General features: G+C 36.4%; 7 protein-coding genes, 1 non-coding gene and 1 pseudogene across 12 annotated transcripts; 5 read left to right on the forward strand and 4 right to left on the reverse strand.

Moving 5' to 3' along the window:
• The first annotated feature begins 661 nt into the window (after positions 1 to 661).
• On the forward strand, positions 662 to 2,756 carry LOC106450657 (short integuments 2, mitochondrial). Its single transcript, XM_013892364.3, has 8 exons — positions 662 to 863; positions 936 to 1,040; positions 1,115 to 1,192; positions 1,270 to 1,411; positions 1,537 to 1,607; positions 1,714 to 1,810; positions 2,023 to 2,243; positions 2,334 to 2,756. Exons 1-8 carry the CDS (start codon positions 699 to 701, stop codon positions 2,574 to 2,576), a joined length of 1,122 nt encoding a protein of 373 aa, XP_013747818.2. The 5' UTR covers positions 662 to 698; the 3' UTR covers positions 2,577 to 2,756.
• LOC106450656 (NADPH-dependent thioredoxin reductase 3) lies at positions 2,630 to 5,706 on the reverse strand. The gene is made up of 10 exons (XM_013892363.3): positions 5,447 to 5,706; positions 5,168 to 5,375; positions 4,944 to 5,049; positions 4,378 to 4,643; positions 3,712 to 3,991; positions 3,510 to 3,617; positions 3,332 to 3,418; positions 3,130 to 3,234; positions 2,912 to 3,042; positions 2,630 to 2,831 (listed from the first exon to the last, which is right to left on the reverse strand). The coding sequence occupies exons 1-10, from the start codon at positions 5,664 to 5,666 to the stop codon at positions 2,771 to 2,773; spliced, it is 1,572 nt and encodes a 523-aa protein (XP_013747817.2). The 5' UTR covers positions 5,667 to 5,706; the 3' UTR covers positions 2,630 to 2,770.
• A 1,837-nt stretch (positions 5,707 to 7,543) lies between these two features.
• LOC106450654 lies at positions 7,544 to 9,383 on the forward strand (annotated as a pseudogene).
• A 35-nt stretch (positions 9,384 to 9,418) lies between these two features.
• On the reverse strand, positions 9,419 to 12,033 carry LOC106450655 (AP2-like ethylene-responsive transcription factor At2g41710). Of its 4 annotated transcripts, none has more exons than XM_013892361.3 (9): positions 11,691 to 12,029; positions 11,358 to 11,440; positions 11,220 to 11,228; positions 11,054 to 11,142; positions 10,885 to 10,958; positions 10,753 to 10,818; positions 10,470 to 10,531; positions 9,785 to 10,395; positions 9,419 to 9,699 (listed from the first exon to the last, which is right to left on the reverse strand). In XM_013892361.3, exons 1-9 carry the CDS (start codon positions 11,897 to 11,899, stop codon positions 9,643 to 9,645), a joined length of 1,260 nt encoding a protein of 419 aa, XP_013747815.2. In that variant the 5' UTR covers positions 11,900 to 12,029; the 3' UTR covers positions 9,419 to 9,642. The 4 variants fall into 4 exon arrangements, with proteins under 4 accessions (XP_013747815.2, XP_013747816.2, XP_048635458.1 ...); XM_013892362.3 differs by having other exon boundaries at positions 10,753 to 10,803; positions 11,691 to 12,028; XM_048779501.1 differs by having other exon boundaries at positions 11,220 to 11,440; positions 11,691 to 12,033.
• A 350-nt stretch (positions 12,034 to 12,383) lies between these two features.
• LOC106450653 (pentatricopeptide repeat-containing protein At2g41720) lies at positions 12,384 to 16,503 on the reverse strand. 2 transcript variants are annotated; one of them, XR_001289436.3, is made up of 10 exons: positions 16,110 to 16,503; positions 15,164 to 15,336; positions 14,971 to 15,076; positions 13,792 to 14,904; positions 13,616 to 13,721; positions 13,325 to 13,539; positions 13,129 to 13,261; positions 12,942 to 13,046; positions 12,750 to 12,870; positions 12,384 to 12,626 (listed from the first exon to the last, which is right to left on the reverse strand). XR_001289436.3 is itself a non-coding variant. In XM_013892358.3 (10 exons), the coding sequence occupies exons 1-10, from the start codon at positions 16,449 to 16,451 to the stop codon at positions 12,580 to 12,582; spliced, it is 2,451 nt and encodes an 816-aa protein (XP_013747812.2). In that variant the 5' UTR covers positions 16,452 to 16,502; the 3' UTR covers positions 12,384 to 12,579. The 2 variants fall into 2 exon arrangements, 1 of the variants encoding a protein (XP_013747812.2); XM_013892358.3 differs by having other exon boundaries at positions 13,335 to 13,539; positions 16,110 to 16,502.
• Positions 16,504 to 18,388: 1,885 nt separating this feature from the next.
• On the forward strand, positions 18,389 to 20,840 carry LOC111215973. The gene is made up of 2 exons (XM_048779503.1): positions 18,389 to 18,532; positions 18,743 to 20,840. The coding sequence occupies exon 2, from the start codon at positions 19,809 to 19,811 to the stop codon at positions 20,193 to 20,195; it is 387 nt and encodes a 128-aa protein (XP_048635460.1). The 5' UTR covers positions 18,389 to 18,532; positions 18,743 to 19,808; the 3' UTR covers positions 20,196 to 20,840.
• A 1,278-nt stretch (positions 20,841 to 22,118) lies between these two features.
• Positions 22,119 to 22,799, forward strand: LOC125608888. Its single transcript, XM_048779504.1, has one exon. The coding sequence runs from the start codon at positions 22,254 to 22,256 to the stop codon at positions 22,644 to 22,646; it is 393 nt and encodes a 130-aa protein (XP_048635461.1). The 5' UTR covers positions 22,119 to 22,253; the 3' UTR covers positions 22,647 to 22,799.
• A 1,217-nt stretch (positions 22,800 to 24,016) lies between these two features.
• On the forward strand, positions 24,017 to 24,684 carry LOC106454508. Its single transcript, XM_013896627.3, has one exon. The coding sequence runs from the start codon at positions 24,126 to 24,128 to the stop codon at positions 24,513 to 24,515; it is 390 nt and encodes a 129-aa protein (XP_013752081.2). The 5' UTR covers positions 24,017 to 24,125; the 3' UTR covers positions 24,516 to 24,684.
• An 849-nt stretch (positions 24,685 to 25,533) lies between these two features.
• LOC125609773 lies at positions 25,534 to 25,639 on the reverse strand. Its single transcript, XR_007339918.1, has one exon. It is a non-coding gene; the product is annotated as a U6 spliceosomal RNA (small nuclear RNA).
• Positions 25,640 to 25,810: the final 171 nt, after the last annotated feature.

The raw sequence follows: 25,810 nt of genomic DNA on the forward strand, positions 1-25,810 counted from the left end.
CTGCCATGGGCTAGTTACATTTCCTTATGGATATGAATTGCTTATGAAGTAATCCATTTAATCACCATAATTTGTAGGTAGGGTCACGTATTTGTATGGATGCCAAATGACTTAATTCACCATGTTGAAATTTGTATAAATTGTAAATGAAGCGAATTAGCTTTCAAGTAAATCAATATAAATATAATTCAGATATTAGTTAAGCATGATATATATATATATATTTAATGGTAATAATAATATAGAATACTTTAGTCGGTATATTTGATTGTATATAAAACAAATTTATATACCTTTTACTTATCTCTTAAATATGATAAAAGAATGCTTACAGTTACAACACATAAAAGTGAACTCATGTACTCAATTGATCTAGCTCATTAAAATTATTCAACTGTAAGAAAAAAACATATCTCAAACTCATCAAATAAACTTTAATAAAGTCAGACTAATCAATCACTCCATGAACTAGTTTTGAGTTTTGACACTCCATCTGACCGACATACTGTACGTGGGCCGTCGAGATTATTTTGAATTTATAAATGGGTTTTAACTCAAAAACCGAATTCGAATAAGCCCAAACATAAATCAACAAAGCCCATTTGAGGCCCATATTCAATAACTAAAGACACATCACGGCTAAAAACCTCAGAAAACCCCTCTCTCTCTCTCACTGAAGCTAATCGTCGCCGGAGAAAATGGCGACGAAGAAGGCCGCGAAGAAGGGACTGATCGGCGGGATGAGCTTCGCGAAAGACGCCGGAGCGATCAATTGGTTCCCCGGTCACATGGCCGCCGCAACTCGCGCCATCCGCAGCCGCCTCAAGCTCTCCGATCTCGTCATCGAAGTTCGCGATGCCCGTGTACGTACTCTTCATTGAATCCACATAATAGGATCAAGCTGACTTTTTGGTTACTTTTGGTTAATACTGTAGATTCCATTGTCGTCGGCGAACGAGGATCTGCAGCCACAGTTGTCAGCGAAGAGGCGTATCATAGCTCTGAACAAGAAAGATTTAGCTAACCCCAATGTTCTCAACGTGAGATTTTATATGTCCGTTGTGTTTAGTTGGGAAGAGAGTTTTCTGAAATTTTTTGGATTGGTTGTGTGTAGAAATGGACTCATCATTTTGAATCGAAGAAGCAAGACTGTGTTGCTATTAATGCGCATAGCAGAAGCTCTGTCAAGAAGGTTAGATATGATCATCTATGTTAATCAGTGTTGTTGTTGCGTTTTTAAAAATGTGATCTTTTATGTTTGTTGTATAGCTTCTTGATCTCGTGGAGTTTAAGCTTAAGGAAGTGATTGCTAGGGAGCCTACTTTGCTTGTGATGGTGGTTGGTGTCCCCAATGTTGGCAAATCTGCGCTGATTAACTCTGTTCATCAAATCGCAGCGACTCGGTTTCCTGGTAAGTTTGATTAGTGACTCGGCTTATCAGCAGTGTTAAGTGTTCATGTCTCTGATATTGTATGAACTCTATATCATGAATGTAGTGTAACATGGGTTATGTCGATATATGCATTATGTGTGTAGTGCAGGATAAATTAAAGAGAGCAACGGTTGGTCCATTGCCTGGCGTGACTCAAGATATTGCTGGTTTTAAGGTAAAACCTTTGTTTTGTTGTTATCTCTCTCTCTCTTTTGCTCAATTTGTTTGGGTTCACTACTTGTGCTCTACTCTTCAAGACTGAGTGAGTCTTGTTGTAACAGATTGCTCATCGACCTAGCATATATGTTCTGGACTCACCTGGTGTGTTGGTCCCAAATATCCCCGATATCGAAACCGGTCTGAAGCTTGCACTTTCAGGTTCTTATCTATTCTTTTTATCTCTCCTTTTAACTTCTTTCTTCTTGGTGCTAGCTGGTGTAAACATGTAGATTTAGTTCATCAAGAGGTGATAGAGTTTAAGTCTTTGGAATCTCAGTTCTTAGTGTTTTAGCTACTGTAGTAGAGTATTTTCTTACAACATTTGATCTTCCTAAGACCTTACCTATTTAAAATTCTCTAAACATTGTAAGGGTCCGTCAAAGATTCAGTGGTGGGTGAAGAGCGGCTTGCACAATACTTTCTAGCTATTTTAAACACTCGAGGGACTCCTCTACACTGGAAGTACTTATTCGAGGGGACAAACGAAGGGTCTGCTCATCCAGACTCCATCGATAAACCAAGCTACAACTTAAAGGATCTTCGACACCAGAGATCAAAACAACCTGATTCATCTGCTGTGCACTACGTTGGGGTTAGCATAATATTAACCTTAATATCTCTATATCATTTGCTTTCCTTCTCAAATTTTCCTAAAACTATTGAGGCGCCATCTCATCTACAGGGTATGATCTCAGAAGTGCAACGATCACTGTACACAACTCTCTCAGAATTCGATGGGGACGCAGAGGACGAGAATGATTTGGAATGTTTGATAGAACAGCAGTTCGAAGCTTTACAGAAGGCATTCAAGGTTTCTACCAGAGCATCATCGGAAGCAAGGTTAATGGTGTCCAAGAAGTTTCTTACTTTGTTTAGGACAGGTAGACTTGGTCCTTTCATCCTTGACGATGTCCCTGAAACTTGACATGTCCTTGTAAAATCAAAAGCAATTTGTAACACATTATGCATGCAGCTTAAGATGGATGATGATTTTATTTGTTTAAATTTTGAGATTCAATGGCGTTGCTTCAGTAACTCCAAAGTATTTGTGAATGAACAAAACTGAATCATGATAAAGATTTGGCATGTGCCAGAAACAATAAAATTTATCTGTTGTCTTCATTTATTGGCCTCGATGAATTCTCGGTACTCTTTCTTCATCTTCACACCCGAAACAGTCCTGCACAAACTCGTACTCTTTAGCCAAACATGATTAACGTAATCAAATACAAACTTATGAATAAAAGAAAACAGTCCAACCTGAGCATTTCCTTGTTCTTGAAGAACTGCACACATGGGGTTCCCATGATTCCAGCTGCTTCAGCAATTTCTTGATCTTCTTCGATGTCAATTTCAACAAAGTGCACATCGTTGTGATACTCGTCTACCACCTGAAACAAAATTAATATTAAATGGGCAGATGATTAGAAGAACAGTCCAACAAGAGAGTACAGTCTATCTAACTAAACAAAGATCACCTTGTTCAAGATAGGCTTCAGAGTCCTACAGGGGCCACAAGTTGGTGAAGTGTATAACACACATATAACTCTTGGACTCTCATGATATAATTTTCTAAGTGCATACTGCAATCAAGTAAAAAACACATGTGAGGTAGAGAAAATCTTTATGGATTATAAGTTAAAAGTTTATACATTAAGAGAAAGAATAAGGAGATAGTACCTGTCCCCGATGCTTTGTAAGAGTGATATCAAACTTTTCTTGGACATCCCGCTGTGTGAATTCTTTCTTGGTCTCTTCAGTTTGAGGCTATCATGTGGCAGAACATGAACATGAAAGAGTGTAAGCCTTGTGAAGCGAGCATAAAATTTCAGATATTTAGGAGAATACTAATTACTACCTGGTGAAATTCAACAAGAAGATTGTTACTTGTGAGGTATCTCTCAGCTGACAAAGCAGCCATGCATCCTGATCCAGCAGCGGTTACAGCTTGTCTCCATTCATGGTCCTAAATTGACAAATGGGATTGTAGCACACAATGTTAACTTCAAAGAGTTAATGGTATCAATAACGAAAGATGGCTAAAAGTTCCAAAGCACAACCTGCACATCTCCTGCAGCAAATACACCTTCAACCGATGTATTCGATGTTCCTTCGCGAACCAAGACGTACCCTGAGCTGTCGAGCTCGACTTGGCCTTCCAGTAACTGACTATTTGGGGAATGCCCTATTCCATAAAACAACCCTTTTGCCTCCAGCTCGGTTTCTTCTCCGGTATCAACTCTTCTGAGTAGAATGCCAGACATTTGTCCCTTGGTGTTGCTCAAAACGTCCACCGTTTCCGTGTTGTAATGCACTGTGATGTTTGGATTGTTGATCACTCTGAAACATTCGCCATAACCAACCTGTTAAAAAAACACTCAGGGTGTTGAAAAGACTCAACTCACAGTGTGTTCATTAGTCTATATAGTTCCAAAAAAACAACAACAAAAGGGGATACGTACATTTACTGGTTCGTTATCGATTTACTCGAAATGGAACTCATAGCCAAAGGCTTTCCCAGAGACATCCAAATGTAAGGATTTGCATGGAATAGGTTAATCAAGTCAACATATGCACCAAAAAAACAACAGACTCATTATGCTTTGGTTTCCTAACAGTCAACTCGCGTTTCCTAGATTTGGACCTAGCATTGATAGATTTTTAACGTTTTTTCTTCAGAAGTCAAAGAAGAAGAGCTATTAATATAATAACTTTCAGAAACTCACCTATCTTGCATAGCCTTGGATGCTCTCAACTGGTCTCTGCGAACAAGCAAATGAACATGACGGGCATATTTCGTGAGGTACAAAGCTTCCTCCGTCGCCGTATCTCCTCCTCCAACCACGGCAAGTACTTGCCCTTTAAACAAAGGCGAAGCTCCATCACATATCGCGCAAGCACTAATTCCCCTACTCCAGAACTCTTCCTCTCGAGGTAGCCTCAGCCTCTTCGCTGTAGCTCCAGTAGCATAAATGATACTATGACACTTGACCTACAAAACCAAGCCAAATGGCAACATCAGAAAAGAGCTCAAGCCAATTACTACTTTTTCAAAGCAATGGAAGTATAGACATTTGGAGGAAGTAAAGAAGTCTCCAACACTATCAACAACGCTCTCTACCTTAAATGGTTATACAAAAATATTATTTCGAGGAGAAAAAGACAATTACACATACTAAATACCTTCCTCCATGGATTAAACACACATTTATATGCCATATCAATCCTACATTCTCTATCCACCACTTCGAAGTGAGAATAAGAGTGTTGACACACAAAGAAAGATAATCACCTTACGTTCACTACTTTGCACAGTAAAAGGAGCCGTTTTAACACTAAGAGACTCCACATCCTCTGGATACAACTCAGCTCCCCACCTCTCAGCTTGTTTCCTCATCCTACACATTTTCAACATCAAAACCAAAAAAAAAAAAAAAGATTGCCTCAGAATAAGTGTCTTGATCACAACAAACTACTAGAGAGAATCATAATCGTTCAAAAATCCAATTTCACAACCTCTCCATCAAATCAGGACCAGTGATCCCCTCGGGGAATCCCGGGAAATTCTCAACCTCGGTGGTCGTCATCAACTGCCCCCCCGGAACTCCTCCCATCTGATACCCCTCGAAAACCACCGGTTTCAAATTGGCGCGCGCGGCGTATATAGCCGCCGTGTATCCGGCGGGACCTGAGCCTATTATCACTACGTTCTCTATAATCTCGCCTGCAAAAATTACTATCTCGATTACTTGCTCAACACTGTAACAAAGCAGAGAGAGTTAACTCCTAAGTTACCTGAAGAAGACGACGGAGAATTGGCGGAGGCGGAGATTCTGAGGCGGAGGGAATCGGAGCGAGTTCGAGTTGGTTGGCGGAGTGAAAAATCGCGGCGTGAAGTAGTGGTAATAGTGAGGAAGGAGAGGTGAGGAGGAGGAGAGAGTGCGGATGACGCGGTGGCGACTCGGTGAGTCGACATGGAGCTGATTCCGATGCCTATCTTAGGAGACGCTGCCATTTTTTTTTTTTTTTTGCTTCGACCTTACTGAGACCATACAATTTGAAAAATTCATTTCTGGTTTGGTAGGCGACTGTGTTACACGCGCTGTAGCATTATCTCTTCGGCTCGAAGTCCACATGATTAAATGGTTTTGAGCCGTCGGATCTGTGGGATGTCTTTTGATCGACGGTGAGGTTTGTGTGTTGGGTGATTTTACTTGGTCTTTTCAACGGAGGGATAAGCCAATCGTATTCTAAGTGGAAGCTGACCAAAGGCTTTTTGTTGTTGGGCCGTAAACGGGTCTGAAATATAGCGCTTTACCTTGGGTGTGATAGTTTAGGAGAGCTATTTTTTTGTTATCTTGCTAATTGAATACAAAACTCTCAAGAAATTATGTTTATACAAACCTGATATGAACTCTAAGCTCTATCGAGTTGAACATTTTGAAAAGCACACGACACAAGTTCATTTATAGATGGAAAGCCTATTAAAGCAACTCTCCTCTCAACATATGTGTATAGTCAATAGTCATAAGACTCATAACGAATGAAGCAACTTTGGGAGTTTTGTTGCCACATTAACTCTCTTCTTCACCATTTTATGAGAGCAACGTTGGGAGATTTGCCTATCTTAATTTTACTTGGTGCATGCATGATTTAGTATAGGTTTACGTTTTTTCCTAAGGTCATTAACCTTGTTAAAAATTTCACAGTAGTATATTAATATTATATTCATTTTGAAAACTTTACAACAACAAATTTAAGATAAGCATTTTTTACTTAAACAAACTCCAATGTTAACATACTTATATATTCTACTTCAATGCATTTTTTGCTCCAATAATCCAGACCAGTCATTCTCTAAAAATATATCAGAAAATGTACCTGCACAACATGCCTACAAATTAGGCTCTAACAAATAACAACCAGCTGACTAGCTGAGATTGGATCAATTATACCTAAAAAAAAGATTGATCAATAATGTCAGTGTTAAGAAAGTAAAGACTCATGCCGTCAACAAAAAGCCGACGGAAAAGAAGAAGGCAGGGATTAATACGAGTCCTTGACGTTGACCCACCACCAAGTAGGTGTGATCCGGGCTGGGTGAGTTTATATAACTATTGTCTTGTTAAGGTGTAATCTCATATAATCATTGAATATTTACCAAAGAAAACAAAATTTATTTATTTATCATCACATTTTGAAGAACAAAACAACCAATTAGTATTTTTTTCTATATTATAAATGGGAACATTCAGGGTTTCGGATGAAGCAGGATACACGGCGTGTGTTGTTCTCGTTCATCTCTTTATATAAACAAAGAGACTTCAGCAAGAGAGAGAGAGAGAGAGACATTTATGGTGGTCACATAAAGTTTTTCATTTTCTCCTCTCATACTCAGAGGTCAGATTCTTAGCTCGCCGGCAACTTTTGCGATCACATTCTTCACGGCGAGTTAGACTGAGATCGCCAATAGGTAACGGTGCTTCATTTCTTAAAATATTAATTCTCCTAATTTTCTCAAATAGAATTTGAAAATCCAGTAAACTTTTACTAAATAATCCAAAAATCTTAGCCTTTGATTATTTCTAAAGTTTTAGCTTTAGACAAGTGATTATTATTTATGTTTGTCTAGTTTCTTTTTTCAACTTTGGCTTTTCCAGTTTGTTTAGTCTGTAATGCAAAGTAGTTACTGTTATCATCTGCTTTTGAGATTAAAGTTATGTTTTGTCTTATTCGGTTTTGTCCTGATAGTGCAAGGACATATCTGGAAACCTGTTCTTGGGCAACTAAGTTTTCTGCTTGCTTTATGTTGAAAAAACTAATTAAACTGATATCACACTCTCATCATGAAACTTTTGAATACCATGCGTGACTATGTCTCAACTGATATTTTCTGTCTTCATCTTGGTCAACGAGGTCTCTAGATGGATTCCATTAAAAGCCATGAAGAACCAATATTTCCAACCATGTCCTCTTTTAGTGGGCAGGCCAGTGCAGGCACTTTTTTACCGGTATCACGTAGCCTGCCTCTCACGTTTAACAATGATGCCGATAGTGATAGTGTCTCAGAGGCTGGAGATACTGGTGATCGCACACTTCAGAGAAGGCATAGCACTGGTGCTACTTTACCACCTTTGAACACAGCTTCTGTAACCAAACCTTTTCCTCTGGACATAACAAAATCTCCTTTACCAACCGAGTTCCTCTTGTCACCTGAGGCAATCAACTCGGTAAAAACCTTCTCTAACATCTTATAGTCACACTAAAAACTGTTAGTATTGCTTTGATTTATATGATAGCTCGTGGTTTGCATAGGGAAAGGAGGAAGAGCCTGTGTTACCAAAGTCCTTGGAATACATATCTTGCCTAACTCATTTGGCTGTTTTTGGGATTCTTGGGGTAAGTTTATGAGGCTTTAGAGCACTTCTAATTTAAAATTCGATTTTTCTAATTTCGCGATGGAGTTGAGTTTTACTTAACATGAAAAATGGAATAACGAACAAAAACAAATTACTTCATTAATGGAATTAATCCATTTTTAAAATTTCATTATTTAAAAGAAAATAGAATATGATTGAAATATTTTTGCTCCAAATTCCATTTTAAAGCAAAAAATAGAGTGGAGTCAGAGATGCTCTTAATCATGATTCTTTCTAGCTCTTTGTTTGTGTTATGTTTTGGTTGTACTCATTTGTCTACAAATAAACAGGCTGTTACGAGATATATGCTGCAGAAACTGTTTGGACCTACTATTGCTCAAGTAACCAGCGATGGGAGCATCTTGTTTCTTGATCTTCCTGCCAACATGGTAGGATCATTCTTGATGGGTTGGTTCGGCGTTGTATTCAAAGCAGACATAAAGAGGTTTTCTGAGTTTCTAGCGATTGGATTATCCACTGGTTACTTGGGAAGCCTCACAACATTCAGTGGTTGGAACCAGAAGATGCTGGATCTTAGTGCTGATGGCGAATGGCTATACGCTGTGCTTGGCTTCCTGTTTGGATTGTTTCTTTCAGCATACTCTATCATTCTTGGGGTAGAAACAGCCAAAGGTTTCAGATGGCTTCTTCGCAGAAGAGCTTCTTCTGAGGAGAAAAAACAATCTTGCCTCAAGGCTAACGCATATAAGAGGAATATTATGTCTATGATCTTAATGGTTACATTGCTTATGGCTTTTCTCATTGTGAGTGCCACTGAGCTTGTAAAAGAGTTTGACAAAGGAACAAGCAAGGCTCAACTATGGTTAGGTTGCTTAGTTGCAGCCCCTGGTGTCTGGATCAGATGGTTCCTAGCCCGAGTCAACGGACGTGGACTGGGAAAAGATGGACAGTACTTGAGGTGGGTTCCCTTTGGTACCCTCATTGCAAATGTTGCTGCAGCTTCTGTCATGGCAGCTTTGGCCACTTTAAAAAAATCGGTATAAACTAACTCTCTGTCTCCCTCTCTCTCTCTATACCGAACAGATCATACAAGATAACATATCTCTGTATCTATTTTTGGAAAAAAGGTGGACACGCCAACATGTAACACAGTTGCTTCTGGAGTACAGTTTGGTCTGTTGGGATGTCTGAGCACAGTTTCCACCTTCATGGCTGAGTTCAATGCAATGAGAGAAAGTGATAAACCATGGAGAGCCTATGCTTATGCATCTTTCACCATTGCAGTTTCTTTTGCCATGGGAACTATTATATACTCAGCCCCTGTTGGGTAAGTGGGATTCACTACTAGATGAGTCTTCTTGTCCCAAGAGTTGATCAAGTTTTGTAAGAGTAAACTTTTATCTATATTGATAACTTTTTCTTGTTTTAAAATAAAATATAATGATTCTATATTCCACACTAGAAACACACACACAAAACCTGTACACTCATGCTTCAGACTATTAGCCACACTACTCCCATAAGAGAGATAAAAAAAGATATGTCAAGTCGACAAATTCATCTCACGACAAGGGAGAATCAGACAAACAAAAAGACTGTAAAGGGAACGGCTCACTTCTCTTGAGGGAGGTAGCTGTATGTGGAGCAGCTTGTCTCTGTCTTTGTCACCTACCAAAGGAAGAGATACAACAACATGACTAATTGTAGTAAAAAAATCTTGTCTCTGTAAGAAAATAGATAAGTGAATACGAACCTCTGAAGTATGAGAGGACCCTGGGGGAAGAAACTGTGTCCAGAGAATAGGATCTCCGAGAGGATCCAAAGTATTGTAGTTGGTGAGCAACGGAGAAGTTAAGAGAGAGGTAAGTGGGTACATGCTTTTCTGAAGAGACAAAGCACCAGAAGGAACAACACCACCACTACCAAGACTCACGACCGGTTTCTCTATCTCCTTGCCATGACTCTTCTCCATATTGATGATGTTACGATTAGCATTCTCGTCGTTTTCTCTAGCGCTGCTGCTGCTTTCTTGGATCTTCAGCACTTTCTCCTCAAGGCTCTTGTAAGCAGGCGAGGCAGACAAGATGCTTAACGCAGAAGATGATATTTGTTTTTCTTTTCTCTGAAGGACGCCAAGGTTTGGCGCTTTGTATGGCTCTGTTGCATGGGATGTGTGTTCGAGTGTCTTGAGCTCAGTGCCGGCGTCTTCTACCTTTGCATCCTCTGATGCTTTTGATGATGAAGATTCTGGCTGACGGGGTTTGTTGACACCCCACCACTTTATGTATCCCGTTAGATCGATCTTTCTTTCCAGACAGAAGTTGCCTAGAAAGTCACCTTCTGTTCCTCGCTCATCACCTGCTCCTGTTATTCAATAATTAAATTTAACATGGTCTAGTGCAGCTTCATAGTTAGGCCAATCATTGTACTAAAATTACCATAATGCATGTTGCTGAAGTATTCAGGTCCAGGCATACGACTGGCTGATGCATCCCATCGGCTGGAGAAATGCAGAATAGTTGAAAAAAACAGCATAGATGCATATCAGGTACAAACTAAAGAGTAGCATCTAAACGCTTCTTATGAAAATAGCTAGGCATAGTCTACAGTGTGTCCATCAACCAAACTGTGAAGATCCATAATGTGTTACTAAATATAATTCCTAACAAGCACACTATGAAATGCACAGAGATAGTGACTCTTGATTCAATTGTTATATACCTTTGAAGTCCACGATATTTAGCTATTCCTCTTGAAAAACCGCTGCTTTTTCTGCCAAAGGGATATCTGAATAGCATCAGCAATAAATGGTTCCTCTAGAGAGAAATATTATACTTGTAAATACATAAGCACCTGCGTAGAGATGCAAGGTACTCTTCCCTTGAGAGGTTTTGCATTTCTTCTAAATCCCTGCTGTAATCCGTTACCTATAAGAATGTAATATGTAAGTGTACAATTATTACGCATGAAGCGCTTAAATCTCAAATCTTATAAGAAAACTAAGCATATTGTAATCTCTTACCGGGAAATTGATAAGTGTACCAGGTCCCCAATATTTCAAGGCAGCAAGGTCGTAAGCTCTAGCAGCAGCCTCTTCATCATCATATGCTCCTGCCAAGTAAATAAAAGTAGTGGTTTTTTACATAATCTGATAACATAATGAATACCTCCAAAGATTTTAGCTTTACCTAGATAAACTGGTGTGGTGGAATTTGCATCAACGATGAAAACATTGAAGGAACACACAAAGAAAGAGATGAGCTTTTCTACTCCAAATAAGAGAAAACTTAATGCTGAATGAAGAATGGAGAAAGAAAAGTTAGAACCTTGTTTGCCCTTCTTGTTCTGGTTTTGGTTCCAAGTAGTCTTATCCCAAAGGTGAGCTTCATAACGACCTGTCCATCTATGCCTGTTCTCAATTAAGACACATCAGCATCTCCCCTATTGCTATAATTTATTAAAAACCGTAAAGACAGCAAGCTCTTGACTCATTCAGACATGATCCACAACTAACATCTGGTAATATATGAATTAATCAAATCAAACATTACACTACTCTCCACCTAAATCTCCTAAGATTCAATACTAAACTATACGAAATTTAAAATCATTCCTAAACCTCCAATTCAAGATTTGAAGGCAATTTAGCAAAAAGTTACCTGGTGACTCCACGGTAAATGGAGCTCCTTTTGCCAGCTGTACAGGGCGGCATTTTACTGATACGTTCCTTAGCAGTGCAGCCTCTCTCCTTCTTCGCCTTCTTAAAACCTCTGTACAGCAACATCTCATCACTCGCCGCCACAGTCTCCGAGCTCTCTCCTCCACCTCCTCCCGCCTCTGTCTTAGGCCCCTGATCCGACGACGCCATCAGACGCCACTATCACACAACCACAAACCCTATGAAAGAGAAGGCAAGCAAAAACCGAACTCGACCGATACAGTAGAAGCACAGAGAGAGAGAGAAGAAAGATAGAAACTTTGACTATTACTCACCGAATACAATGTTTTTTAATAACAACGGCAAAAATAATAATAAAATAAAAATTACGGACTTCAAAGTTACCATTACGTCCCGGTTTTATTACCCTTTTTGACGATGGAGAAAGATAAACAACTGCAACGGCTATGAACGGGGACGAGGTTGTTTTCGTCATTTAGTAGAATAGGTTTTTGTTAAGCTGACGTGTATTAATGATGTACACGTGTACATGAAGGTGGCTGACATTTTAATGTGGGGGTGTTTCCCAACACTAGCCTCGTTCATGGAATATTCTCTGTAATGTTGCACTCACTATGTTGCTGTTTGTTGTTTTTCTTGGGTTTATTATCAACCTAGCTTATAGTTTGCTGAATATTCAAATCTGCTCTATTGTTTTTTCTATCATATTTGATTCTTCATACCGTTGTAATGTCTTACACATCGAATCTCTCCATTATATAAAAATCATAGTTCAAAATTTCAAATGATTTTGATTTTTAATGGACATGAAGAAGATTACACAAGTTTACATAATCTATACAAATGGAACTTACAATGTGACTTTTGTGTTAATGAGCTTTACTCAGATTACCAACTCCTTTGTTTCTCAGTGATGCTAAAAGGATTACCAACACACACACACACAAATGAAATGTGATTCTTACGTTAGTGACACCAAACTAATTTAGCTGAGCCAAATAAATCATGTAATTTTATATTCAGTTCATAGTCATCTCACCTAGTTTTTGGCGTATTAGGGGCTCGAACTCGATCCCTGCACTTCTTTCACCAAAGGAAATAATGTCACGATACATTTGTGTTGACGGTTGAATACCACCATCATTCATCCATTCCAAAACCTGCAACCCATTCCACAATATGATCATAAAAATATTCATGGAAAATAAATTTATAAAAAAAAAGTAATCACCTCAATGTATTTTCTCCAGTTTCCAACAGCTAAAAGATGTTCCAACAATACTGCATAAGTCTTGAGGTTGATTCCAACGCCAGATGCTATTATCTTATAGAATAACTGCAACATGTTCAAATAGTTTGATTATAAACTCTTCTTGTTTGATCTTATGAAAGAGTATGTGCGCTAGTCTAATTAGTACCTTCATCATAGCTTCCACTTTACCACTCTTTCCAAAAAGATGCAACATCTGATTAGTTAAACCGATAGAGAGTGATGGCAAGTACGGTTCCATCATTTGGATGAGATCTATCGCTCTTTTCCATTCCTGCAAGCTACAACATTAAAAGAACAATGATAAGTAGATTGTAAAAAGGCGATTTGTGATTGTAATGTACGAGTGTATACGTGTTACAAGCCGAAAAGATCTCAAAGAAAACAGCTCCAGTGAAGGGGACTTCTTTTTCCCGCATCAAATCCATCAGGATAAACACATTTGACGCTTGACCTCCCTTGTTGAAAGCTCTCATCAAGGCTGAACATGCAATAGAGTCTGGTTCTACTCCATTGTCTTCCATCTCCAGAAAGAGTTCACAAGCCTTTTCCCACTTCTCTGGAGGAAGTAACAGCAGTCTATGAGTATTCAGATCAATGGAAAAGAGTCTCACTCATGTGTGTGTACATATTACCTGAAGCGTTGTAAGCATGGAGCATTGAAGTGTACGCAATCACATCAGGCTTGCACCCATCCATCTTCATCTGTTTGAATATGGATTCTGCTTCTGTAACTTGACCCTGCAGATATTAATCACAAGCTATTAACAATCGAACCTTCATAAGGGATCTCAAACTCTAAAACACTTGCCTGTTTGCTGTAAGCACACAGAACAGAAGAGTACACCTCCTTCGTCATCGGAACACCGAGCTCTTCCATATCTTTCAAGTAACTAACTGCTTCGGAGTATTTCGACATCCTACACGAACCGCTTATAAGGACAGTGAAAGTAACCGAATCAGCTTTGACTTTCTTTCTACTCATAGTCTGATACAACGCAACAGCCTTCTCAAGCTCAGCACCGTTTATAAAGCTTCCAATGGCTGAGTTATACGCTGCAGTATTGAGCTTGATACCTCTCGCCTCCGCCGCGGAGAGCACAGTCTCAACGTTCACTTTTTTCCCGGACCTGCTACAAGCAGCCAAAAGAGTGCATACGGACACAACATTCGGCTTAAACCCGTCTTGCTCCATCTGTCTGAAGACTCCCACGGCTTCAGGTAAAAGTCCGTTAGAACCATAAGCATCGATCAGCGCGTTGTAAGTAACAACGTTAGGCTTCCTCCTCTCCTTCCTCATCATGAGAAACACCTCCTTCGCCTTCCCAGGCTGTCCTGATCTTCCGTAAGAGTTGAGCAGGCACGTGTAGGAGACAACGTCAGGGACCATACCGTTCCGTTTAATCTCTTGAAACACCGAGAGAGCGTTCTCGCTCATCCCATGTACAGCGTAGGCGCCCATCAACGCGTTGTAAGAAACAATATTAGGCCTCAGACCTTCCGCAACCATGGCCTCGAACACGGCTCTGCAGCTTTCAACCTCTCCCCTGACGGAGTATAAATGCATGATGCTGGTGAACGTCACCACATCGGGACGGCACTCGGCTCTCTTCTTATCCCTCATGGAGTTGAAAACATCTAAGGCTTGGCTGGTTTCACCAAGCTTCGACAGGCAGTAGATGATGATGTTGAAAGTGGTGGTGTCTGGACGAACTTTTGCTCCCTTCATGAGCTCAAAGTAAGACAAGGCTTTGGAATACTGACGACCGCTCTTGTATGCAGACAAGACGATGTTGTGAGTCACTAGATCTGGTCCGACTCCGTTGTCTGTCATTTTCTTGCATACTTCCAACGCCTCTCTCCAGTTTCCACTTGACCCGCAAGCGTTGATGAGGTTGTTGTAGGTTGTACGACTAGGAGCAATCTGCAAAGACCAAAGAAAGGGTCAACACCATGTATAAATCAAAAGGAGTAAAGAAAAGTTACATACAGCTGCACGTAACATGTCATCCATGAGATTCATAGCCCAGCGCCACTGACCAGCTCGACCATGAGCATTGATAAGAGCGTTGTACGTTTCAGCATCCGGTTTACAGCTACAAAACCATAGCGGAAACGTTTTTTAATCAATGAATTTTTTCCAAGAAACTTGGAAAGAGAGAGCTTTGTTTTGAAACACGTACCTCCATTTTTGCATTTCAAAGAAGAGGCCACGAGCCTGGTCAACCCTGTTACACCTAGCGTGGAGCCTGATCATGGTATTGTAGATATCATTCCTCGCACAGTAGTTCTTCTGATTCTTCATCCAGTTGAAAACATTCACACAAAGATCGATGCATCCTCTTCTACTGAGCTCCTGCAAGATTCAAAAATCAAACTCCAACTAAATTAATTTCAAAACTTCATCAACCATTAAGTTCAAAAAAATGTTTCAGTTAAATTCTAGTTTATCATAAAGGTTCCAACTTAAAACCAACTAGCTATAAGTCGATTGACTCCAACCTTTTAAATATTTGTTCACTAATTTTTCAAATTGTAGGACTTTCATTCATTCACTAACAGTTCCTTCAGTTATGTGTCAAATAAAAAGATATTTGGTAGGAAAATGGAAAAAAAAAAAACAATGTTCAAGAAACCTGTCTAAAGCATCTCCCACTTTCACTCTATTTTTTCACTATAAAATAGAGTTTAGACTAAAAATATTTCAATCCTTCTATTTTTGACTCTATAATAGAGTAAAAATGATTTATAGAGTAAAAAATAGGTTTACTCTATAGAGTAATTTATTTTTTACTTAAAATAGAGTACTAAAAAACCAAACTAGTGGAGATGGCTTAGGCATTAGTATTGGCATAGTCTTCTATAAAGCACCTAGACTCTATATAGGCTTCGAATGGTGACTACAGTTTGAACGGTGCAGTTTTAACAGTTATAAAAACGTATAGATATATAGTATATGTAGATATTTTTGTTACTGTTAACTGCGGTGCAGGCGGCGGTGCAGGCGGTTGTAAACATTCGAAGCATATAATGTATAAAGCTCCGCCTAGACACTAATCTTCTACAAAACGCCTAGCTACCACCTAACCAACTTTTTTTTTTTTGAACATTGGCTTCAAAAGAACATACACTGATAAGAATTGGAAAATTCTTTCTAGCGAACCGGCCAACCCAGGAATTGAGAACGCCATCAACTTCCTCCCAACGATTGAGAGCCACAAGCCGTTCCGCCACCTCCGTCACGCTCCAATCCTTCTGGAACCGGTCGTTCTCGACCCGAACCCGGTACCGTCTCGCGATATCCGCTTTCCTGAACCCGCTGACCCGGACAGAGACCTCGTGCTCCCCTCTGTCGTAGTTCACGTACACGGATTTCTTCTCCTGGAGTGCCTCGGAGGTCTTCGCTGCAGCTCGGGGACGGTAGGCGCGGGAAGATTCCGGCGGAGTGACGAGGTGAGTAACGGTTGCCATTGGAGGAGACGCGGGGAAGGGAGGTTCACCGGTGGATAGAGTGATAGCATCATTACTCGAGGCTATATATTAAAGCCCAGTTTTGATTTTTCTGTGGCCCATTGGTTAATATATTAAAGCCCATATCTTATGTTTCTCCGGCCCATTGTGTAATATACATATTTTTAATATCGATAACATCAAAAGTTAAACATAAGGAGGAGTAACAGGTCCGTCCCTGCTATAAGGTAACTAAGCATCTGCTCTAGGCCACAAAAAATAAGCAAAATATTAAGGCTACATGTCACTGAGTATTAGTTTGATCAGATGGTTTAATAGTTTAATTTGCGTTAGTAGATCATAGTTTTTTTGTTATAACTGAGCATATCATGGTTCTATCTCCTTTTTGTCCAACATAGTTTTAATTTTTTTACCATTCGATAACCTTATATATTTTTATATTGGTTGTCTGTTACTATTTATTGTTGGTATTTAGTATAAGAGGCCACAAAAAAATTGTGCTTTAAGCCACTCTAAATTATGGGACGGTACTGGGGAGTAATATAAGAAAACTAGAGAAAAATGACATTTTAAGAGTTAAGTTTCTAGATTTTAGTTTTCATAGTTTAGGATTTACTTTTAAGGGATTTAGAGTTTATTTAATATGCATAATTCAATTAAACTAGTTTGTTTGCTAATGAAGTGTATACTATATACTTGTTGGTGTATAAAATTAATACTATTTTCATAATCATTCAACTTCATATTCAAATATATAGTAAAGAATTAAATACTAAAAATGATTTGAAGTTTTATAACTTACATTACATAAAAGATTTGATAACTCTTAATACTTTTAATTATAAAAGGCTAGTGGGTTTCCTCAAATTTTAACATATATAACATATAACATTTGACTTAGAAGGCTAGGAGACAAAACAAGATGTGGACAAGATTAGGAACAGCAATCAAAATTGACTTGGTAATACTTAGATAATGCCGAGAACAAACAAAAAACAGCCCAGGATAATATATTATTATCTTGGTGCACAAGTACATTTGACTATTCGCATTTTCTTGTGTCCCAAACATATGATCCGTAAGTATATGTCCCTCTCTATAAATACTCATGCATTGGTAATTATAAAATTCATCAGTCTCAAAGCAATCTAAGCAAAAATGAAGAGAAAAGGTCGGCAACATGGCTTCGTTCGAACCGGGATGATTCATCCATCGGGATTTAATCCAAGACCCTCCAACCAATTCGTGAACCGGCTTGATTCACCACCAGTTATTGGAGTATTTACCAAAGTGCCATCAAAACCTACTAATCATTCAAAATCTTCAAGACATATATATTATAATATATACAAATTTATAATTGAAAATAAAATATTTATATAAAAATAAATGAAAACAAAAATCTGCGTGGTTGCACGGATCAAAATCTAGTAACACATTATAATTTAAACATTAACTCACGCTAAAACTAATTCATGAATGATAACATTTTTTTGAAGGAATGTAAAATTTATTTCAGTCAAAACATTATTACAATAAATGTGACTTTGGAATGATAACATTTTTTGAATTACACTCTTAACTCAAATTTTAATGAAAATTAACTCATGTTGCCAATCAAAAGCATGTATATAGTAACACTAACATCAAATTTTGACTGAATATATATTTATGTTTATTTTATTTTTGGTGGGTGGGGGAGATTAAATGTATATATTCTACTTGCATGACTCCACACAAAATAGAGATAATCATGCATGTACAAAATACATGTACTGTATATATATAAAAGTCAAAAGATTTTTTTCCAAAAACAACTATCAGCTAATATGAAAGATTCGTATATGATAAAAAAAAAATAAAACAAAATTGGATAGTAATTTGAAACTTCTTAAAAGAAAAGAATGAAAAATCATATAAATAGATCCCTTCATCAATAACTAGATAACACATAACATATTTTCTTCTCAGCAAAAATAAAACTACGAAAATTACAATGGATATCACAAAAATCTCAATCACCCTTTTCTTGGTGATGACATTGGCAATTTCATCCAACTGTGAAGTTCTGGCCGCATCAAGTATAATCATTCTTCCCAAAAGATTTCATTATTTTTATTATTATTATTTTTTATCTTTGAACATTTTGAAAGAAGAACTTATTATATATGTGATAGAATTTGCGATAACCATGTATATGGATGTGTAAGAACTTTGATTTGCCAAAAGAAGTACAACTATTATTTGGATATGGTATATATGATTATAATCTTAACCTTGGTTGTGTAAAGGTGAAGTAAATAAGACAACAAACTATGGAGAATGCATTTATGAGGAGCTTTGTGAGATGGGAAAGTCCGGAACTCATGAATGCTTCGTTAAGTGTTCTAAGAAGAATAAGAAGTACACAGGAGGAAAATGTATTCCAAAAAATCCAGAATATGGATATTGTTGTTGCACCATATAAATAATGTTGTTTTGATATCATGTTGTTTTAAATATATATATATTTTTTCTTTATTGATGGTTCTCAACTTTAATGGGTTTTTCATTCAGTGAAAATAAAAATAAAAACCTATTTATCATAAACTTTATTACACGAGGCACCCAAAATTTATTGGGTTCGTTCTTTCTTAGATCTTTGTTAAATGAAGCAAAGCTTGGTAGCTTCATCATAAGAGATGTAATATATTGTTAGTTAGTTTAGGTCTTTAGATTATACTTTGTGTTATTTGTATATCTAAAACTTATAGTTTAGGTTTCTATATTAGAAATTTAGATTATAGTTTTGTGTTATTTGTATATTAAATTAGGATTTGTTAATTTATGATTTGGTAGTTTATGTATGATTTGTTAGTTTAGGTTGTTAGATTATAATTTTGTGTTATTTTACTATTAAAAGTGTTACTGTATATATATATATTTAAAAATATTATTTTAAATAGTTTTAAAATTTAAAACGTTTAAAATTAGTAAAATGATATGAGACATATAATTTTTGATAAAAGATTTGATAACTCGGGACTGGAATTATAAAAGGCTAGTGGCTTTCCTCATCTTTTACTCTATATTATGACATTTGACTTATTAGGCTAGAACACAAAACAAGATGTAGACAACATTAGGAAGAGCAACCAAAAGAAAGACTTTTGATCCTCAATAATGTCGAGACAAAAAAAAAACAGACAAGGATATATCCCCACATGCTTGGTAGTTTCTTGGTGCACAAGAACATTTGACTATTCGCATTTTCTTGTGTCACAAACATATCCTAAATTACATGTCCCTCTATAAATATATCCACACATGCTTGGTAGTTTTACAATTCATCAAAATCTCAAAGCAAAATAAGCAAAAATGAAGAGAGAAGGTCGTCAACACAGCTTCGTTAGGACCGGGATGATTCACCAGTCGGGATTTAATCCGAGTCCCTCCAATAAATTTTTGAATCGGCTTGATTCACCACCCGCTTTTGGAGTATTTACCAAAGTACCATCAAAGCCTACCAATCATTCAAAATCCACAAAAAAATGTGAGCGTGCCAAGTACAGTAAATGCCATGTGTCACCGGCTATGAAGTCTGCCGTTACATCCAAGGGTGGCCAAAAGTTAAAGTCGACCGATTGGTGGGTTGAGGGTAAGCTAAACCAGCTGATCGGATCGGACTCCTCCTCTACTAGTGATATTTTGGATGCATTATGTGGTGAAGATTATAGTGGTCATGTTTATGATTATGATTGTTAATCATCTCATTAAGAAATTCGAAAGTTGTTATTTTTCTTATATGCTTGACTTAGAGAACATTTGTAATACTGGTTACAGAAACAAAAAGAAAACAAATGTTATAGCTACGGGGGAAAAATGTTATTTACAGTAGTCGAGTCAATGCAAATTTTGTTTAGAATGATAATGGGTCATAGTATCATAATCATATCTTTGACCACATATATTGTATTCCGCATTTAACATTCTAAAGAACCATACATGCAAAACGTACAAATATATGTATGGGAGATTCAGGATGGTTAAAATAAAATAAATTATCGAGAGAATGAAAAATTCATATAAATAGAGCTTCACCAACAAAAAATCATAGAAAAACTACAACGTTCTGGCCGAGTCAGGTATAACGATTCTTACGGAATGATTCTTTATTTATTTTGTTATATCTTAGTTATTTTTTTACTAAATTATTATATCTTAACTATCCTTGAACATTTTGAAAGCAGTATATGAACATTTTTTTTTTGTGAAAAAAAACACATATGATAGAATCCGTGATAGCCATTTATATGGATGTGTAAGAACTTTAGTTTACCAAAAGAAAATAAATATTAGATGGACATGGCATATAAGATTATAGCCTTAACCTTAGTTGTGTTTGTATGTGAAGTGAGTAAGACAACGAAATATGGAGAATGCATATATGATGATTTTTGTAAGGTGAGAAAGTCCGGAACTCATGAATGCTTCGTTAAGTGTGTAAAGACGGGAAAGCACAAGAAGAAGTATATTGGAGGAGAATGTGTTCCAAAATCTCCACAATATGGATATTGTTGTTGCATCAAACGATAGATGTACATCTTCTTTTTAGAGTTTACTGGCCATTCGCACAATGAATAATAACGTTCTTCAGTATCATGTTTACATAAACCAGCTACTTAAAAATGAGTTCCAAAATCTCCAAAATGAACAGTGTTTTTCAGTATCATGTTGCATCATATCATAGATGTAAACCTTGTTTTCCTTATTTCTGGTTGCTATGTCCATAACTTTCGACCTCATTATCTCTTTTGTTACCACAGAACTTTTGATTGGGTTCTTTCTTTCTTAGATCTTTGTTTCTAGCGTCTAGAGTTTTAGTTAAGTGTTTAGGGTATGACTGGTTTTCCCGCTACCACCCGCAAACGCAGCTTTTGCGATTGGTAGCGGTTGTTGGCGTTTTGCAACAATCGCTCAAACCGTTCCAAACCGCTCCAAACCGCTCCAAACCGCTCCAAACCTCATAAATTCAAAAGCTGGTTCCAGCTAGCGTTTGCGGTTGCGGGCGGTTGCGGGAGGAAAAAAAAATTTCTTTTTTTCCAAAACAATATAAATACAAAAATAAAAATATTCAATAAAAAAATTAAATGGGAATTATAAAAAAGCTAAAATATATCTATTATATTTTAATTAATATTATAAAACTTTAAAATAAAAATATTTTCTATATTTAAAAAAAATTAAACTATAACTTTCTAAATATAATTTTTATATTTATTATAATATTATTATTTTTGATATTTTTATAATTGTATAAAATGTAAATATTGTTAGGTTATTATTTAACCGCTACTGCATTTGGTAGTTAACCAGTCATAAGTATCCCGCAAACGCACCAATTTCTAACCGCAGAACCAGTCGTACGAATCTCTTAAAACCGCTAGAAACCGCAACCACCCGCATCCGCAAACTCCCGCAACCGCAACCGCAACCGCTGCGGTTAAACCAGTCAGGCCCTTAGTATGTATTGAAACGTGATTGACAGTAAATGAAACAAAATTAGGAACTTTAGGCTAGAACACAAAACATGATGTGGACATCTTTAGAAAAAGCAACAAACAACAGACTTTTAAATTATCAGATAATGTGGAGAAAAAAGAAGAAAATAATTCTTGGCGAACAAGTGCATCTGACTATTCGCATTTTCTTGTGTCCCAAACATATTTGGTATAACCCTCAATTATGTCCCTCTATAAATATATCCACACATGCATTGGTATTTTTACAATTCATCAAAGTCTCAAAGCAAAATAAGCAAAAATGAAAAAGGAAGGTCATCAACACGGTTTCGTTCGGACCGGGATGATTCATCCGCCAGGATTTAGTCCAAGACCCTCCAACCAATTCATGAACCGGCTTGATTCGCCACCGGCTTCAGGAGAACATACCAAAGTGCCATCAAAACCTACCCACCATTCTAAATTTACAGGAAAACATGAGCGTTCCAAGTATAGCAATTGCCATGTATTGCCGGCTATGAAGTCTGCTGACACATCCAAGGGTCGCCAAAAGTTAAAGTCGACAGATTGGTGGGTTGATGATAAGCTAGATCGGCTCACCGGTTCGGGTGCCTCCTCTGCTAGAGATATTTTGGATACAATAGGTGGTGAAGGTTATGGTGGTCATGATTATGATGATGACGATGACTGTTAAACATTTCATCAAGAAACTTGAAAGTTGTTTTTTTTCTTATATGTTGAATTAGATAACATCTGAAAGACTAGTTTCGAAAATAAAAATGAAACAGCTATGGAAAGAAAAAAGAAGAAGATATTTTCGAATCAATGCAAAATTTGATTAGTATGATAGAGTGCAACATTATTTAGTATAAAGTTTTTCTATAGAGTTTTTCTTGGATTCACCCTTTAGAATAACATGTACATGTTAACCAACCAATAAAATTTAGTTATTTTAGATTCAGATTTTTTTTAAAGAAAATAAAATAATAAGAATTTGTCAAGTTATATTATATTTTTAAAATAAATAAAAATATATAATAATTACCAATTTTTTTAACATTGTTAACGCTGTCACGAAAACACTAAATCATAAACTCTAAATCTTAAACCCTTAGGTAAACTCTAGATCTTTGGGTAAACTCTAAACTTTTGGATAAATCCTAAACCCTAAATCATAAACATCAAAAACTAAATATTAAAAACTCTAAATCCTAAATAGTAAACCCTAAACTCTTGGGATTTATGATTTATCCAAAAATTCAAAGTTTATGGTTAAGGATCTAGGGTTTATTATTTTTAAAATATAGTTTCAATGTTTATGATTTATAATTTAGGATTTATCCAAGAGTTTATGTTTTATCCGAGAGTTTAGAATTTAAAATTTAGGATTTAGTTATTTGCTAACGGATTAACACTATTAAAAAATTATTTTTTGGTAATTATTAATATTTTTATTTAAAAATAATAATATAACTTGACAAATTGTTATTATCTTGTTTTTTTTAAAAGATATTGAGTCTTAGATAACTAAATTCTATTGGTTGATGAACTTAAGGGTATACTCAAGAAAAACTCTTTAATATAACAATACAAAAAACAAAAGGGCAAAGACCCAAAACCTGAAGTATTGGATTCATTTCTCTGAATAAATAGACTAATCCAACAATCCTCTTTATATCCTCCCGAGTGATTTAGGAAACTAAAATCAAAAGCTATTACTCTTGATCAAAGTTTTATTGACCAGATGTGAATATCTGAATAAAACAAACCATTCTATCAATTACTTTACTTTGGAACAAAATAATTAAAATTAGCTTTAGATCTGATTCACTGGAATGTGTACTATTTTCAGTGGATTTTTCAAAGGATAGTATTTCTAATTATTTCCGTTTCTTTCTTATATATGGTCTTGTTATTTTAAATAAAATATGATGTGGACATCTTTAGAAAGAGCAACAAAAAAAGACTTTTAAATTATCAGATAATGTGGAGAAAAAAGTAGAATATAATACTAATTTCTTGGCGACCAAGTGCATCTGACTATTCGCATTTTCTTGTGTCCCAAACATATTTGGTATAACCCTCAATTATATGTCCGTCCTTCTATAAATATATCCACACATGCATTGGTAGTTTTACAATTCATCAAAGTCTCAAAGCAAAATAAGCAAAAATGAAAAAGGAAGGTCGTCAACACGGCTTCGTTCGGACAGGGATGATTCATCCGCCAGGATTTAGTCCAAGACCCTCCAACCAATTCATGAACCGGCTTGATTCGCCACCGGCTTCACGAAAATTTACCAAAGTGCCATCAAAACCTACCAACCATTCTAAATTTACAGGAAAAAATGAGCGTTCCAAGTATAGCAACTGCCATGTGTCGCCGGCTATGATGTCTGCTGACACATCCAAGGGTCGCCAACAGTTAAAGTCAATAGATTGGTGGGTTGATGATAAGCTAGACCGACTCACCGGGTCCGGTGCGTCCTCTAGAGATATTTTGGATACAATAGGTGGTGAAAATTATGGTGGTCATGATTATGATGATGACGATGATTGTTAATTAATCATTTCATCAAGAAACTTGAAAGTTGTTTTTTCTTATATGCTTGAATTAGATAACATCTGTAATACCAGTTACGGAAAGAAAAATGAAACAGCTATTGAAAAAAAGAAGAAGATATTTTCGAGTCAATGCAAAAATTGATTTGAATGATAATGTGAAACATTAAGTTATTTAGTACAACAATACATTAAACATGAAGGGCATGGACCCAAACCTGAAGTATTGTATTCATTTCTCTGACGTGATAATAAAGACTAATCCAACAATCCTCTTTGTATTCCTCCTGAGTAATTTAGGAATGTTCATTACAGAGAAGATTATGGAAACTAAAATCAAAAGCTATTACTCTTGAGCAAAGTTTTATTGACCAGATGTGAATATCTGAATAAAATAAACCATTATATCAATTACTTTATTTTAGAACAAAATAATTAAAATTAGGTTTAGATCTGATTCACTGAAATGTGTATTATTTTCAGTGGTTTTCCAAAGGAATAGTATTTCTATTTATTTTCGTTTATTTTTTTATATATAGTCTTGTTATTTTATGCTTAATAAACCCTGATTATATTTTTTTACAAAGTTTTCTTTTCAAATGTTATTTTTAGTTTTGATAAAAAGTTTTAATACTACTTCTTTTTACATCGGTTTAATATATTTTTTTTGAATAAAGGGTAAAGGATTACATAGTAAAAACTGATGTGGATGTACATAAATTGTTTTCTACACCATAAAGGAAAGTTAACACACACAAGAAAATTGCTAAAAAAATTCTAAAACAGATTACAACAGTTACGTTTCTATAGGTAAGTACACTTTGATGATATAGGTAGTCAAATCAATTTTCTTAAGTCTTTTCATATATCACAATTCAGGATGTTACAATTCACCCTCTCAAAAAACACAACGTCTCGTTGCGTACGACGACATGTCTCAAAACGCCTCTTCAGAACCGAGATGGCTAACATGAGATGGCTAACATGGCTCTATACCATTTATAACGCCCGACTACCCACATCTAATGGGTCATTTCTCGATTTGTGCGTATCATCCTTGTGGAGAGGCTATGCTAATCTTTTCTGTTCCAATTTTATCGGATGTGTGAAAGAAAATGTAAATGCACTTTGATGATATAGATATCTAAATCAATTTTCTTAAATCTTTCTATATATCACAACTCGGGAAGTTACAATTATATTTATTTATTTATCAAAAGAAATAATGATTCATAACATTTTCTTGTTGTTGGTTCTCAACTATAATGGGTAACTAATTCAATGAAAAAATATATT

Source organism: Brassica napus, chromosome A5 (assembly GCF_020379485.1).
Source record: "Brassica napus cultivar Da-Ae chromosome A5, Da-Ae, whole genome shotgun sequence".
Taxonomy (NCBI): Eukaryota; Viridiplantae; Streptophyta; class Magnoliopsida; order Brassicales; family Brassicaceae; genus Brassica; species Brassica napus.